General features: G+C 40.0%; 1 protein-coding gene across 5 annotated transcripts in view; it reads left to right on the forward strand.

Moving 5' to 3' along the window:
• SVIL (supervillin) overlaps positions 1-18348 on the forward strand; it is a 133108-nt gene that overhangs the window by 22550 nt on the left and 92210 nt on the right. For 4 of the 5 annotated variants that reach the window (XM_063125207.1, XM_063125196.1, XM_063125217.1 and 1 more), the window contains exon 2: positions 17955-18021. In XM_063125207.1, the coding sequence (XP_062981277.1) occupies positions 17955-18021 (67 nt within the window). Of the gene's footprint in view, positions 1-14214; positions 14291-17954; positions 18022-18348 lie in introns of those variants that run through there. The other variant, XM_063125187.1, reaches the window with a different exon arrangement.

Raw genomic sequence — 18348 nt, forward strand, 5'->3', positions numbered from 1 at the left:
ATTAATCAAGCCTTAGTCCTGAGCTTCTTCAGGAGAGGAAGAAGCTCTACCACTGCTTCCAGATAGGTTCTTCAAGAAACAAAAATCATTATGAAGAGCAAAAGAAATAGATTTTCCATGTGATAGTTTTGCAAATGTGTTACTAGTTAAGGCCAAAATGTTATCTGGAGTTCTACTAGCATAGGAATTCCATAGGAAGGAGGCCACCGTACTAAAGGCTTTTCTCCTGGTGGACTCCAGTCAGATCATAGGTTGATGTGGAACCACCAGGATTTGATGATGGAGTACAAACTCCTTTCCCCAAAGCAAGAAGTGTGTGTAAGTCAAAGTAGAGAGAATGTGTGTTTTCAACACATCTGGCATTTGCAGTTATTCACTGTATGGCCTAGTGGCTTGCAAAGGCTTCTGGGTGAATGGCTGCTTTCTGCCTTTAAGCTAGCAAACTGTTATTTTGCTTCTGTACCAGTCAGCAACATTCCTTTGTGTTATGGGAAAGATGAGTTAAAAGCAAAGTTACAGTGATCTCATGAGAACAGCAAATGTCTTATCTGTGTAGCTTAGTACTGTATCTGGAAGTTCGTTAGAGCTTAAAGATTCCAGCCTCTTCATCCAATTAGTAAGTGTACCTGGGTGAACAAGATCATTATGTGTGCCAAAGAAATGCCGAGTTGTGCCTTGTTTATCAACAACATGTAACCTTATGCTGTAGGTGTTTATGATGAGAAGAGCTGCTTTGTTATTAATCCACATGTATGATTGATCATTCTCTGAAGTTGGCAGCAATGCCAAGTTCAGTTATACTGTAGCTGCCCATGCTGCTCAAGGAGGGTGGGTCTAGATGTTGCCGAAGGGTCTTCTGTGCAGGGACCTTTCATAGCCTAGTCCACCTTTATGTAGAATATCGACATTTGGTTGACTTTGTGTTCTATGATCATCTTCATCAGGGCTGCTTGATTCATTTCTAGCCACTGGTGGATTCTGATTGTTGTGCTGAGCCAGCAGACTGTTGGCTTGGATGAGTTTCCAGTGGTGCTAACTGGCCATGATGTGCTGTGCTCAAAGTTGTGCTAAGTTTGTGCCAAAAAGAGATTCCAAAGGCCAGCAAGTTTGAAAAGCGAGGATTAGAATGGAAATGGCAGCCTCTGCTACCAAATACCTTTTGCTGCTATTCATCTTTGTAATGTTATGAAAACCTTTTAAACATTCAATCTTTTTTGATGGGAATTCCTACATTCATCAGCTCAGTCTATCAGAGAGTGTTAGCACTTGCATTTGCACTATGGGGAAAGTGTCTGTTTCAAATTACTTCAGCTAACAGGAGAAGCATGAGGTTTGGTCAAGTCAAATGTATCATAGAGAGTCCAAGTACAGTCAAGAGGATGATCCTTAGACACTGAGTGGGTATATGTATTGCAGGAATGTGAACTTGACTACATAGGGCTTAAATTGCTTTTCATAGAGAACCCTTTGAATATTGTTCTGGTCATATAGGAGCTGCTTTTCCATGAGTAGCTCCTTCTTGGCTGAAGTAACCTTTAAATCTGCTTTCCCTAACCTGGCACCATCCAGAATTGTTGGACTGCAATGTGCATAATTCCCTGGCCACATTGTACAACTAGATGCCTATGAGAAGCCCACCGACAGGGCATGAATGCAACAACACACTGGTATATTGAATGTATCTCTGAGGACCCTGTAATGGAACCATCCAGCTTCCCCTATGTAATGGAACAGTCCAGTTCTGTTTTGTGCCATCTCTTCATGCATACATTGGAGCATGTGGAAGACTGCATAATCCACTTTGCTTTGCTCCCAGAAGGTCATGCTTCTTAATAAGGAAGCTGTATTATTATTATTATTATTATTATTATTATTATTATTATTATTATTATTATTATTATTATTATTATTCCACTGAATATAATAGAATCTCTCAGCAGTTCACAACATTAAAATACAAACACAGCATCCTTTATCATCCTACTTATGTCTGCTGAGTGTTGACCTGAGAGCAGAGTCTTCTGGAGCATGGAAACTTGAGTAAGTGCTCCTAACTCTGGAACCTACAGGCAAAGAGGAAATATTCTAAACCCACCTTCACCTAAACTCAGCTTAGCTTCTACTGCTACCCAATTCCAGCATTAACCATGTGTTCCATATTTAAACATGTTTGCATGTTCACAGGCTATTATTGCACACATGGATTTCTGAACTGGACATCCACTATACATAAGCATTAGAAGATCAATAGAAAGGGACTTCTTTGGTATCCTCTTTGAAAGCAGTTGCAGGGGAACATTAGAACCAGAGCCACGGCTTTTCTTGGAATTCTGTAATTTTAGATCAGTAGAAGATGGCAGGGCAGGCGACGCGTGGACAGCCACCCCGCAAGAAAGCCACATGAATGATCTTTGTCAGCCCATCTGGTGTGTCTGCACCTTCTCTGGGTTTTCATCTCTTACTCACCCTAGAGCTGTTTTGCCAGAGCCCCAGCCTTTGGATAACATGCCTACTAGGACTGTAAGGAGTACTTTGTGGGCACATGACTCTGAAGCTGTGTTGAACCCAGTGCTGGCTAACTATCTGATGGATGAAAAAGATCTTGAGATCAGTGCCTTGTAATTGTTAGGCAGCTAGTGTATTTCCTATTAAATTGAGAGCAAAATAGTTTATTGGTGACTCAAACATGGCAATAGCAGAACTAGGGATCAGTTGACTCCCCCCCCCCAAAAAAAAAGAAAGGAGAGAAGCTGGAGATAGGGTGGGTGTCAAAGAGGTGTGGGCCTGTTCCTTAACAACTGGGGTTGGATGTGCTCCTGACCAGTATAGGAAGCTACTTCAAGTTATAAGCCTGGCAGAAGAGGGTGAACTGTTTTTACCATTACTCCGTCCTAAATATACTGAGTGTTCTCACTGCTGATCTTGCATAGAGGCATCATTAGTAATCTTTAGGATGACAGCAGCTAGCAGTTTTAAAATGACTTTGTGAGCTGTCAGATTCTAGATGAGCTGATGAATAGAAGTTGGAGTGACAGCTGAAGCACCATGCAGTGGGCGGGAAACAAATGAAAACTGACTTGGGATGTAGCAAAAGGGCATGTAGTCGACCCCACTGGCCAATAGTAGGGCCTTTCTCTCCCCTATTTTGGATGAGCTACAGTTATTTAAATATTTATATGATTATTTATTTTATTTAAATTTATTTTAGGCCACCTTTAAAGGTAGAACTTTAACTCCTTAACTAAGGATAGAGATTAATAGATTAATCTCTCTTCTACAGGGGTGAGCAACTGGTCACCCTCCAGATGTTGTTGGATTCCAATTACCCAGCCAGCATAGCCAATGGTCTGAGCTGATGGGAGTTGTAGTCTGAAGTTATAATCCAATACCATGTAGAGGGCTGCAGATTATGTTTTCCACTGGTCTACTAGAACTGTGACCATAATATAGAATCTTGAGACTGAAAGAGCCATTTGCCCTGACAAATAGGTAAAGGAGTGGACCCAGGCTGACAACACCATCAATTGGCTTATGCCTTATTGGCATCTTGGGCCACAAAAAGGCAAGTAGTCCCACAGAGGGAATTTTAGTGACTGCTAAACTCCAATTGTTCTTTAAACCATTTATATTTTACATGTAAATTGAAAGTTAATCTTGTAAATCGCTTTGAACAGGATCTGGGAAAGCAGGACAGAAACTGTTAAGGGCCTTGCTACAGCAAATTAGGAAAGATTTGAGCAACTTTAATATTAGTATTCAACATAATTGTTGCTTCGGAGACTTTCACCTCGTTAAGTGTATATTTAGCAGGTATGTTCTAACTACAGCTTGTACTTCTGCAACCATTTGATGATTTTGTTACTTACTTGGAAATGCATTTGTGTGCAAACTTGTAGCTCTATTTAAAACTGGAAATATTTTGAACAGGAAAACAATTTCTCTTGGGAAGTGAACAGGAAATAATATTATCATATCTTTAATGTTGCTCAGAGTGTGGTCTAGGGTTTACAAATGTGATTCATCTTTTTGAGTAATTTGTATTACTTCACAATATTATTGTACAGTGCATCCTTCCCCCCCCACACCCCCACACCCGCAACACACATTGTTGATCTGAAGATTTCCTATGACTTGACAGAAAACCTTCTACAGCTGTTGAGAAGGGAGAGCTGAGCACCCTTCTGTCTGCCAAAAGGTGGGTTGTCTGTTGCTTGCAAGGTAAACACTGCATGACCTATAAGCTAGCCAGTCAACTTGCACATTACCTTATTAGGTAAGCTGCTGGGAATGGTGTCTGGGGACAGAATTTACTGGATGGCAAACTGAGCATCCATCTGAGAGAGTGAGAGAGAGCCCAACCCCCGGGGGATGTGTCCCAGTAGATATTCATTGTACTGAAATTACTCTTCACTTGTGTTTTCATTAAACGTGGAATTTCATTTTGTAGGCATCAAGAACTAGGGTGAAAAGATCCATCCAAACAGCTCATGAATTAGAAGAAGAGTTACATGTATTGTTTTCCTCCTCTGTATGTACAGCAATAAATTCTGTATTATGTACAGTTTCAACTAATGTTAATGTATTTTTCTAATGTTAATGGCCTTTATTCATTCTTGGTTCTTCTCACATATTTATAATATAAGAACTAGTCTTGGAAATAAGGCACTCCTTCATATTCTACTATTTTTTCTTGCTCACCACAAGTATAATGTTTGCGGCTTTAAAATATTAGTACGGAAAGCAGGCTTTTGGTGTGGTTAACATTGACTGATGACCTGATAATTTTGTCTGCTGTGCAAAGCACAAAGCAGATAGAGTTGGGTGTAAAGAACCTTGTAAGAATGCAGGATTCAATTGGTGCAGCAGCTTAAGCCTTGGATTAGATGTGGGAGGAGAGGAAAATTTCAGTAGGTGTGATCAGTTTGTACTCACCCCATCTCCTTATGCATTGGTGAAATGTTGTCTACACAGAATATTAGTATTAACTTGGGAAACATGAGTCACACTGCCCAGTCTGACTACAGGATGCTGATTGCACCTCACACTGATACAATGCTGTGGGTGCACAATAGATCTCTGGATGAGGCTGCCAGCCCATGTTCTTACTCTGTATAAGAAGGTACTTCTAAGTAGTTATGGTCAAGTCATGCTTTTGGTCTATGTAGCTCAGTATTGTCGATGCTGACTTGGGGGCGGCTCTCCAGCATTTCAGAAAGGGCCTTTCCAAGCCCCACCTGGAGATGCCAGGGATCGATTCTGGGACCTTATGGGCTCATCTACATGAAGCAGGATATTCCACTATGAAAGCAGTATATAAAAGGCAGGAGCCACACTACTGCTTTATAGTGGTATTGAAGTGCACTGACAACTGTTGGGGGGGGGGGCATTGACACAGACCGTATACCACTTTCATACTGTTATATCCTGCTTGGTGTAGATGTATCATGGGCCCCAACAGCTGTCAGTGCACTTCCGTACCACTATAAAGCAGTAGTGTAGATCCTGCAGTGTACTTCAATACCACTAGAAAGCAATAGCGTGCCTCATGCCTTTTATATACCACTTTCATAGTGGAATATCCTGCATGGTGTAGATGAGCCCTTTGTATACTACTCAACTACAGCCCATACTGTTAACAAAAAGTAATCCTAAACACATGTAGTCTAGCTACAAGTAAAAGAAATGCCTTAAGAGACTGATCAGTGCAGAGTTTTGCATTATATTTCACTTTTTAATGATGCATCTGGGTTATCTTTGGATAGCACAGGGTATAAATACTCAGAAATGACCAAAAATAAAATCTGACTTGAACGTGTCCCTTTCCACTATGCTGATAGGTAATGAGAAATAGGCAGCTACTTACCTGCAGGACATATTAGAAGAATCTTTACTTCCACAGCACTATAAATGGTGCTTTCATGCAGGACTCAGTGCTAAAAAACACAGACACAGATCAACTCATTTTTTTTAATGTATTCTTGTTGACTCAGCTAGAGGAAACACATTAGTAGTTATCCGGTCAAGTGAGTAATTCCTCCACCCACAGGGATCATGTTACATCAACACCATAGTTGGCCGTTCCATGTTGCATAATCACCCCAAGTAACTGGATCTAGGATATTTGGGTTATCTAAAAGACTTTAAGGCTGCAATCCTATACACCAGGGATAGGGTAAGAAAGCCAGTGAGTGCCCTTCAGATTTTTGGACAACAGATCCCATAATTCTAATCATTAGCCATGGTGCCTGGGGCTGATAGGAGTTGTAGATCAAAATATTTGGAGGGCACCAGGTGGCCTACCCCTCCTATACACACTTTACTGGGAGTAAACACCGTTGAATTCAATGGGGATTACTTCTGACTAGACAAGCATAGGTTAGCACTAAAAGATTCTATACATGGAACTTTTTTTAGTCTCATGGTCTTTGACAGGAGTTGAATTGAATATAGCATTTTCATATCTTATTCTTAAAAAAAAAATTCAAACTTGGAAATGACCTTATACCATTTTAATTTGGGAAGGAAAGCTTTGGGAGATGAAAACCATTTATATATAAATTCCTACCTAAACTGGAGGCTGTTTTGGGTGGCAGGGGGACCATTGTTTTTTTCTTTAGCAGGGAAGAATACCCTTTTGACACATAATGCTGAAGGCCAGCAAGGAATTATTAGTTTTATTTATTTACAATATTTATATACAGCTCCACATCCAAAGATTTTGGATAGGATAAAAAATAAAATAAAAGCACCATATTAAAAACTATTTTTTAAAAAATCAAAGTTCTGATAAAACCGAGTTCTGGTAAAATCGAGGCTGATCACTCGAAGGAAAGTGTTTTATTATGGTTTTAATTTTTGTGAACCGCCCAGAGAACTTCGGCTATTGGGCGGTATAAAAATGTAATAAATAAATAAATTCCTGAAACGGCGTTTTCAAGAGGCACCAGAAGCAACACAATTTTGGTGTCTGCCTAACTTCCAAAGGTAGAGAATTCCATAAGAAGGAGGCCACCACATTGAAGGCTCTTCTCCCAGTGGACTCCAGTCAGAGTATAGGTTCACGTGGAACCACCAAGATTTGATGATGGAGTACAGACTCCTTTCCCCAAAGTAAGAGTTGTGTGTAAGTCAAAGTAGAGAGAATGTGTGTTTTCAACACATCTGACATTTGCAATTGTTCACTTGGTGTGCTACATGTAGCTCTTTCTGGACAAATACTCTGCATTTTGATCCTTGTCTGTGACCTGTTTGAAATAGTAATCTAATAGTGGTGGAGTACGATGCAAAATTCCAGTTGTACAAGGATGTGTCCAAACTTTCAGCACTCTCCAACGTAGCCTTGAATTATTGCATAACAATAGCTGTGACTGGAGGAAAGTGAAATGGATTAAACATGTTCCTTGCTAGGGGGATGATCTCATGTCAGGAAATTTTATACTAAATTGGAAGCTTACATAAATAACATCTACTAGCAAAACAGAGTACCACTTCCAAATCTTCCTTTGAGAGGGGGGGGGAGGAAGCAGGAGGAAGCTGTCTGATGTTATCCACCAAAAATATATTTTATGTTTAAAACTTTCCCTCCTAGATGTATGTGTGTTGGGTCATGGTGTGGCCCCCACCACCACTTCGGGGTGTAGCTGCTGTTGAAAACTATCCAGCTCATGCTGAGTTCCAACTTGACAGCACACGCTGAATGGGGCTTGTTTGAAGTATGCTTCTGAATACCATTTATGGCAGGGATTGGGAAGCCATGGCCCTCTAGGTATTGGACTACAACACCCAGCACCACAACAGTGGCCATGCCGGCTGGAGTTGATGGAGCCCAATAGCATCTGAAGAGCCACAGATTCCCCACCCCCGGTTTATGAGGAGCAAAAGCGCGGCAGGGCTTTTGCTTTCATGTCCTGGTCCTGGGCTTCTAGTTAGCATTCATTTGGCCACTGAAGAACATAATGGCGGATGAAATGAATATTTGATCTGACCTAGCAGGGTTCTTACGTTTGTTTGACTGATGTACCTGCTGAGCTCAGCATAGGTAGGCTGTTCACAACTGTGGAGGCGAAATCTTTACAGATGGGAAATCAGTAAATGTCCACAGGATGAGTTCCAAATATGATTTGGGGCATCTTTTGCTGTTCTGTGATTTGTATAGAGTTCTAGGCATTTCTGTGCTTGACAATCACAGCCCAATGGTTCAGCCATCACAGTAAGCCTTATTTTTTTTTAAAAAAATATATCCTGGCTTACCATGAACAAGTAAGTGTGTTAGTGCACACTCCTCAATTGCCCCTGCTTGGCTTCTCCTGCCATCAGGAGCAGCTAAAAAAGCCAGGGACTATTCATGCATGGTTTGCTAGCATGACTTCTGAACTAGAACTCTGGCTTGTTCCTCTTCTAAAAAGCCATAAAAATAAGCCACTTTTGTTCTTGGTTTATGATTCTAGCTTGTTCAGAGAGAAACAAGCTAGGATTCCCAGTTTGCGTGTCACACTAAACAAATCACAGACAGAGAATCCCTGGCTTGTTCATCCACTCCCAGTCCCAATTGAGCATGGTAAACCAGATTTTTTTCTTTAATTTCTCATTTACTGTGATGCTAGATTTTTTATATATAATTTCTCATTTACTGCGATGCTTGTATGTGGGCATTGATAATGCAAATCACCACCCCCACCCCAAAAAAACATAAAAATGAAAAGATTATAAAAATCTGGTTTTATATATTAATCTGTGCAAAATTCAGTGAAATAAATGCATTTGTTTTCAATGTGGCTTGCATCGAAGAAGTTTAAGTTAGACTGTTGTGTCCACCTTTCTCTTATGAATGGCAAGAATATTTGTCCATATTTCTGTATCATCTTTATTGCATATCTGTACAATAACAAATGCTTCAGCCACACTACTTAACACTTGTTACGCTTTTTCCTCTTGGATGAATTTGAAATAGAATATCTGTATTTTAATAATAGAAAATAGGGGTTTAGAGGTTCACATAACCACACATAAAAGAAATTCTTGATGTGTCACTGAGCTAAACGTGGTTCATGTCTTGGAGACAGGATTCTTCTGAAGTACAAATTAGTCACATGGTGTAAGATTCATCAAGGTCTTGCCCTCTCTGTAGGGAACAATCCTATGCATGTCAAGACAGAAAAAGTCCTATAACCCCCAGCATTCCCCAGCCAGCCTTGCCAAATATTGTCTCGCTATACTTACCAAGAAGTAAGTTCTGTTGAAATTGGACTTACTACTGAGAACACATTTTAGAACTGAGCTGTCAGTGCACTTCCATTCATTTTGATTCCTTCATGTTCTTGGTTTCAACACAGCATGGATGACTAGGAGACCCCAGGCCCTTCCTCATCGAGTCAGGGCGGTATTATTTCTCAGTTAGTGAGCACTCATTCACATTCATTGGATGATGTGCTGGGAAATGCTGTACTTATATAGCTTCCTCCTCTTCCCCATCATGCATTGTTTTTTTAGGGATGTGCACAGAAAACAAATACCCACTTTAGATATAGTATCTTCATGCACCCTATTTTTCTGCACAACCAGTTATTGTGCTGGGGAATCTCCATCCTACAGAAGACCATGTGTCCTGCTGGGGGCGAAATCATAGTGTGGATATTTTGTGATGCATTAGATCTGTCAAGCACTGCCTACAGTCATGCACATTGAGCCATTGGGTAAACATGCTTTGCTCCCTGCTGCATTCTTGACATCATAGATCTGTATGAATAGAGGGAGTGCTACCCATACCACTGTCTCTCATGAGGTTTACATTCCCTGGTGGAGTTGGCAGCTGTTCAGGCATCTTGAATCCAGTTTTGCATCCAAGAAGTAGGTTTGAGAAAACCTTTTCTTATTTGGAAGCCTGACCCATCTTCTTAAGGTTTAGGCAGTTAAAATTAATTAAAATACCCCATAAAATCAAATTAAAACAAAATTGAGATGGTCTGGTTCTCCTCCAGGGGAAGGGAGTGCCACAATTTGAACGCCTTACCTGGGCGTCTGTGTGCCCTGTGTCTGAGGAAGGCAGCCTCTGTTAAATTAAAATTATTTTTAATTTATTAAAATTATTATTAAAATTATTGATCTAATGTAGCCTTCTTCAACCTGGTTCACCTCCCAATGAGATGCAACCAACATGACCAATGGTTATAAACATTTAGGGATGCTCCAAATCATACTCTGGTTCCCAACAAGTGACTAGAGTCACCATATCATGATTTGTGAAGGAAGTGTGGATTCTTAACAGTTAGTTCTGTTTCTGGCCTTTTTCTGATTAGATCATGTAGTCATTAGTGAATGTAATTTTAAAACCCACATGTAAGACAAACACTAAGTTATTCCTCCACTGCTACCACATGCAACAGAATAACATCTGGGTTGTCCCACTTCTTTATTTATTTTTTTGGAAAAACAACAACTTTGAAGCTTGGATCTTTGGAACTCACTGCCACATTCTTTAATGAAGTTCCCAAATTTGACCTCACCATTAGAGAATGCTGACTGAGCTATCAACCCTAGAAGCTTGGTAGCCTGGTTTCTGTGGCATAGACACTCCCATCAGCTCTAGCCAGCATAGCCAATGGTGAGGCATGATGGGAGTTGTGGGCCCAAACATCTGGAGAACCGCAAGTTTTCCCACCCTGTCCTAAAGTAGCAAAGTGGGTGTCGATACAAAAATAAGTATTGCATATTATTAACTTTCCCCAGAATTTCAATTTCCCACCACCACAAAAAATGGATGGCTGCAAAGTTTCCCAAAAATTTACCTCTCTAACCTAATGGACATGCTCATTGGGGTTTTTTTTATTGCTAGGGTGATGGGTGGCAACTCTGCAGTAAGAGGGGGGAGGAGTGCATGGGCAAAACCAATCTGCTGTTGAATTGGGTCAGAGACAAGTGGGAGCAACCCTTGTTCAAGAATCCCATTTATCCTTCAAGACCAAGGAAGATGGTAGGGTTGATCAAGCTACTCTTTAGAACATAAATGGACAGGGCCATGTGCCTCTGGAAAGTGTGCCTGCCAATGATTCAGTATGATTTCAGTCACTGGAGCACTTGCCAACCTTCAAGTAAGTGCTTTATAACAGTTTTATAGCGCTTTAAAGCAGTTAAAGCACTTTATAACTGTTATAAAGCGCTTTAAAGCAGTGGTGTAGATCCGGCCTAACTCACACTTCCTGTGTTACTTTGAGAGAATTTGCTATCAGCGCTTGCAGCGGCGGTGGGCCCTGTACACTGGAAGATTGGGAGCATCATGCTATGGATCACAAGCCAGCTTTGGTCAAGCATGGGAACTACAGAAAGGCTGTACCAGCAAGGAAGCTTATTGACATCAATCAGCTTGAGTAGATCAGGCAGCACCCTTTGACCGATATAAAGGCTTTTGGTTTGATCATTCGCCTGAGCAACTAGGAGACCCTTACTGATTATCAGCTACCTTCACCTAATCCCTGTTTCACTTTGCCCTGCCCTCAATCGAATAGGAGTCAAGTCTTGACAGGCTGATTAAGTTTCTTGCAGTAGGGGTGCAACAAACCACCACTGTAAAATAATATGGCGGCACAGCGTGCATATTCTTTTGGCTCACCTTCTTAAAGGCTTCAGCCTACAGACCATCATTAGGGGAATATCTAGAGCAGCCTTCTCAAGACTTCAGCCACCATCCATCCCTGCCAGCATGGCCAATGGTCAGGAATGGTAGTCCAAAACATTAGGAGGGCACCATGTTGGGGAAGGTTGATTTAGACTAATCTGTGAATGGTAAACCTCATATTCCAGAAAATGTGAAAGAAAATGGTTTGCAAAATAAGACTAACTTCTAAAAGTCAGTGATAACTTGCTTGTGGCAACATAGCACAGATGGATCTCAGCCTCCTTAAAAAATAAATCAATGATTTCAAGAGATTATTTAGCTGCTGCATGAGATGATCACCAGATGGCTGTATTCTGGAATTTTCATGTGTGCGGCTTCCCTGCAAGAATCACAGGAAAATCTTTGTTTTAGCTACTTAATCCTAACACTTGAGAAGGGAGTGGATTTGAGTTAAGCACATGAGCTGGGAAGCTTAAAATGCTGCATTTGCCCCTCCACCTAATATCAGTCCCTTTGCACTTCAAGCAGATCCCTCTTAAGGAACATGCACCAGTTGTTGATTTAAACATGGGGCGAAGAAACAAGGCATCAGGCAATATCGAACTTCCTTAAAACCTCATTTTAATGCCCCCATTTTAATCCACTTGTATTGAAAATACACCTAGGCTTGCATTAGATACTGGTTCCTTTCCTAGAGTTGCCATGTGTGTGTGTGTGTGTGTGTGTGTGTGTGTGTGTGTGTGTGTGTGTGTGTGTGTGTGTGTGTGTGTATATCTATATCTTTGGTTTTATACAGAGTCAGATGATTGGCGTATCTAGTTTAATATTGTCTATACTGTTTGGCAGCAGTTATCTAGTTTTCAGAAAGGGGTCTTTGCCAGTCATACATGAAATTGCCACAGATAGAACCTGAGACCTTTTGCCTGGAAAACATACTCTTTACTACTAAGCTACAGTCTTTCCCTGTAGTTTATGAAATCAGAGCAGCTTAAATTAATTAATTAATGGGGGAGGGGGGAGTCACCTACACTTTTGGAGTTGTGGTATCCAAAATAACTAAATATATTCACTATATTATTTTGAAACGTGTACTGTAGATGTAAAGGCCAGAATCTAAAATGCCAAGTTCACAAATCCTCCATATCTCCCCATTTTTCTGTCCAGAGTTAACCATTCTGAATTTGCCACCACAAGCCATTATTCAAAAGTTCTCAAGTTCAAAAGATTGGGAATTAGATGTGAAAGCTGTTCACACTGTAAGTGCCACCACTGTATTCATGCCACAGTTTCCCTTCTGAACAGATGTTCAGAATAATACCTCAAAGCTCTCTTAGTACTCTGGATTTAAATATCTCTATGGGATCATCTCCTGAAAAACTACCTCAGGGTGGAGGTTATGGGGTGCATGCATAATATGTGTGTCTCCCTCTTTTGAATTAGTGCTACAGGTCATCAGTTACCTTTTATGGATCTGTGATGTCTGGAATAAGAACTGACCCTTAAAAATAAGATACCTGCAACATCTGCTCTCTGTTCATTGAAAAAAAAATCTATCTCTTCTTCCAAAAAAATAAAAATAAGTTGGGGTAGTGGTATAAAACAGACCCTACTTGAAATTGAAGTCTTGTCATTTGAAAGCATATTATAAAATTGAGTTGGAAATTAATGCAGCAGTTAAATTAGTGGCATCCTTCCAGTTTTTGCAAGTGTACTCTTAACACCTTAGCCTAATCTACACCAAGCAGGATATTGCACTATGAAAGCAGTATATAAGAGGCAGGAACCACACTACTGCTTTATAGCAGTATTGAAGTGCACTGACAACTGTTGGGGCCCATTGACATATCCCATACACCGCTTTCATACCGCTATATCCTGCTTGGTTTGGCTCCTGCCTTTTATATACTGCTTTCATACCACTCTCATAGTGCAATATCCTGCTTGGTGTAGACATGCCCCTTGTCTCTGAAATTTAAAATACTTTGTGCGTTGGTGTCTGTTCTCTGCTCCTCAGTTAGTCTTCTCTCTCAACTGTCAACCATAAACCATTTGGCTCATATGTTGTCCATAAATCTGAGCTGTTTCAATATTTTGGTATTGGTTTGTAGTGAGGGAAATATTTAGCGTAATGAATATGATTTCCAGCATCAATCCTTCCAGAGAAGAAACTGGCTGTTTCTGCTTTTTGCTTAAGTTATCGCTGCAGTAAATTCTGATTAGAGCTACCAAATTTGTCCTTGCTTTATGGGAAACCCCCCTCTGCAAAAAAAAAAAAAAAAGGTTTTGGCTTTTTAATTTCTAAAATATAAATAGTCATTTAGCTAACACTTTGAAGTGGTAATATTATGAATCTCTCAATCACTATTGTCCAGTCTGTTTTAGCATTCATGTGCCTAATTTCTGCTTGTAATCTGATTACTGTCTTGAGCTGCTCCAGTTTGCAGCCTATTGCTATGCATTTACTGTACTCCCTGGGATGCGATCGCCTGACAGCTCCAGTCCTGTGCTATGAAAAATCTCTACACAATATTGCTAAGACGGGCCTAGGGCTGTGGCTGGCTGAGAATTAGCTGCTATTGTAGTTTCTCCTTTGCGGAGTCCCTTTGTTTTGTGCAACCATGTTCCGAAATCCTTGGATATCCAGCTATTTGCAAAATGTCAGATACTCTGAAGAGCAAGGTAAGAGGTCCAAGTACATTGAAAATGATGTAAGTGATTGCAGTTGATTTGTATTTTAAATTCTAACATTTTATCAGGGTTTCTCTCCCCTCCCCCTTCAATAATAATAATAATAATAATAATGATAACCATCATCATTTGCCACTTTAGTTATATGCATTCAGTTTGGCATGTAGTCTTATTGTTTCCTCAAAGGACGCTCTTAAAAATCCGATTAGACGAATCTTCTAATTAGCTTAGCTAGCAGTTGAATTAAGGCCTTGTAGATACTGAGTAACCATTAAGGTTTTTTGTTTTTTTTAAAGGGTAATCGCTATATTATACATATGTTAAAGAAAGGCTTGGTTGCTTGCTTAAAAAAATTGAGTGCTAACATAGTGAACAGTTCGAACTTGGAAGCAAGAAATAATTTCATTACCTTTAGTAACTATACAAAGAGATCTATGCATAAATATGTACATTGTTTTCCATTAAGGAGATTTGTAAATACACTTGTAATCCTGTAGCCGTTCAAGGGAAAATTATTGATACTTTTGCAGTGGCTGATCAGTATTCTGGAGAGAATTCTGGGTGTGCTTTTTGGACAAACCTCCAGAATAGCAGCTGGACCTCTTGAGAGAGCCTAGAAATGCTTTAAACTTCACTCAACATTTTTATGTCGTTTAAGTGCTGAATGCATGACACCCAAGCAATCGTGTAAGAATGTGCAACATTACTAAGAGCTCCAGTTAGGGAACTTATTGAGGCAAGACATCAGTTAGCATATTGAACCATTTTGGAATTTGTTCAACAAAGTGTGCCCCACAAGCGTATGTGCCAATATTTAAGATGCTCTGTGCATTGTAGGCTTTAAACTGTGGTTTGGTATTTCATGCACAATGTATAGTCAAGTCATAACATCACACAGGCTTTTTCTTTGGGTTATTTCCTAGCTTCCTCCACCACCTCCTTTTGCCTCTCCTGTTTTGGCTTGGGACAGAGAGGAATGTTCTCAGTGGCCTACTTGAGGCTTTCATGGTGGAGTGAGGGTTCCATGCCAAAATCTGTGTTGGGTTATACACCATTTAGAATTACTATAAATTTTTATGCATGCCTGGCTTTAATTTAACCAAACTCATATACTGTTAGAGAATTATTAACATCTGCTCTTTCCAATAATATGAATTTATTCTTTTTAAAAGTCATTCTCCCCTCCTCCTCCTCTTTGTTCTTGCTGCTGCTGTTGTTAAGATACTGAACTTTAAACAGAAAACAATATTCGATGTTTGGCTTGAATACTGGCTATGGGATTTGTTTTTAAGTTGCCTTTTCTTAAATAAGCTTTATTATCCATTAAGCTGTTTTGGCGGGGGGGGGGGGAAGAAAGAAAAGAAACTGGAATCATCATAGTGAAAAAACAAAATGTAATGAAGCCAAGCTAGGGAATAATGTTTCCTTGCTGACAAGATTGTGATTGTCCGTTCTAGTTAATGTGAAACATTATTTTATTGACTACCTATTTCCACCCCACTCTTTCCAACCTTTCTATGCTCCTATTTAAAAAGCCAAGAGTCACCAGGATATTTTGTAGAGGGAGGGGAGAGAGAAAATTAGGGATCATCTTTTTGTATACCTTTATTAGAATGTTTAGACAATGTTTCCTTTTTAGAAAAATGCCAGTTGGCACTTAAGTATCTAAGGTACTTAAGGGTAGTGTGAATAGAAGGAGTAGATGCAAAACAGTTGTCGTCACTCAACAGCAAGCTTCTAGCTTCATCTGTGGTTTAAAGTAGCTTCTGCTGACAAAAAACCTGTGACATCGTTTCTCTCATATTCTTCCCATACAGACTATTCTATTGACTACATACCTTCTTAGAGCATCTCTTCATGGGAGACCTGATTGGGGCTCTGATACACTCATTCAATACATGTCGCAACTTTGCTTGTCGCAGCTAGTCCACAAGCATACTGGGAGAAAATTTAGGTCAATTTTAGGTATCGGAGTTCAGACAGAGGACTGCTGCTAAATTCCTGTGCCGCCTCCCTTTTGTATAGCAATTCCTGCATTTCCAGCTTAGGGCCACTCCGTACTTTAAACAGCAAACACAATTACTGAGGCTACACTCTTGTTTGGAATATTTTGTGCAAATGTGAAATATGAATGATGTACCTATATGTCTCTCTCTCCTTTTAATGTGCACATGCCTGGGAAGTCTGGGTCAGAGATTCCCAACATGTGTACTTAGCCTTCTAAAACAAAACACAAAGACACCCATGTTAATTATTTCCATGATTGCTGTTCTGGGAGTGTACCCTTGGGCTGGGGGCTGGGGGGAGATAATGAGAGTTCTGGTCAAGCACATCTAGAGGGCACAAGGTTAGGGCAGGCTGTTCAAAGTCATACTTGCTATTGTATCTTATCTTATCTTATCTTATCTTATCTTATTTGTTTATTTATTGCATTTCTATACCGCCCAATAGCCGGAGCTCTCTGGGGAGTTCACAAAAATTAAAAACGTTCAATGTATAAAACAACAGTATAAAACCATAATATAAAATACAATATAAATACAATACAATCTTCCCCCACCTCTGCCCACTGCCTACTTTGAACTTATGAACACTTAATCAATCAAAGTAGACTGTTCCACATTGTCTACTTTGAACTTATTAAGACCTGGGGGTGGGGGGATCTACACTATTGCTTTTAAAGCGCTTTAAAGCACTTTGAAAACGTTTTGAAACCTGTATATGGAGTGTGTCCTGGGCCCCAACAGTTGTCAAAACTGTTATAAAGTGCTTTAAAGCAGTAGTGTAGATCCCCCCTTAGTCTGCTTTCTTATTGGCTCGCCGCTCTGACCATGTTACTCTGCTTCTGAAATCTCTTCATTGGCTTCCAATTCACTTCAGAATCCAATATAAACTTCTCCTGTTAACCTTCAAAGCTTTTCACGGTCTAGCTCCTTCCTATCTCTCCTCTCTCATCTCACACTATTGCCCCGCTCGTGCTCTTCGCTCCTCTGATGCCATGTTTCTCGCCTGCCCAAGGGCCTCTACTTCCCTTGCTCGGCTTCGTCCATTTTCTTCTGCTGCCCCTTACGCCTGGAACGCTCTTCCAGAACATTTGAGAACTACAAGTTCAATCGCAGCTTTTAAAGCTCAACTAAAAACTTTTCTTTTTCCTAAAGCTTTTAAAACTTGATGTTGTGCGGATTTTATACTGTTAGTTTTACCCTACCCTGTGCCTGCTTACCCTACCCTGTGCCTGTTGGCATTCTCTTCCCCTCCTTATTGTTTTACTATGATTTTATTAGATTGTAAGCCTATGCGGCAGGGCCTTGCTATTTACTGTTTTACTCTGTACAGCACCATGTACATTGATGGTGCTTTATAAATAAATAAATAAATAATAATAATAATAATAATAATAATAATAATAATAATAATAATTCAGTTCCAAACACAAGGTAGACATTTCACTGTTTAAGCCACGAGGGAGGAACTTGCGTTTCTTCAGATGTTGGGGATTACAGCTCCCATCATCCCTGGTTATTGGCTGTGCTGGCTGGGGTTGATGGACATTGAAGTCCATCATAGTCTGGAGATCTACAGATTTCCTGTCCCTGATTTAAGCAATGATCTACAACTTTGGTTAATGTAGTATATTTTTCTCTTTTTCTTCTAGATTTTGACAAAGAAAATTCCATCAGGTATAAAACGCCAAGAATACTCCAAAGGAGGAGGACATTAAGGTAAAACATTCTTAACTATGCTTGAGTGTAACTGGTTAGTACCTAGTGAGACTAAAGAACAACTGGTGACTTAATCTCCATTGTCACCATATTTATACAACAAAATAATCAAAGAGTTTTGCAGCACCTGGGAGATAACCAGATATATAAGCGTCATCATGTTTATACAGCATAACCCAGTCTGTCAGATGCATGAAATGTTACTTTCAGTTGGCAGGGGGAGAAGTGTTTAACAAGAAGGACCAAAAGGCCACGAAATACAAGAGAATCAGGAGATTTATTTATTTATTTATTTATTGCATTTCTATACCACCCAATAGTCGAAGC

The sequence above is a fragment of the Elgaria multicarinata genome, chromosome 1, assembly GCF_023053635.1.
Source record: "Elgaria multicarinata webbii isolate HBS135686 ecotype San Diego chromosome 1, rElgMul1.1.pri, whole genome shotgun sequence".
Taxonomy (NCBI): domain Eukaryota; kingdom Metazoa; phylum Chordata; class Lepidosauria; order Squamata; family Anguidae; genus Elgaria; species Elgaria multicarinata.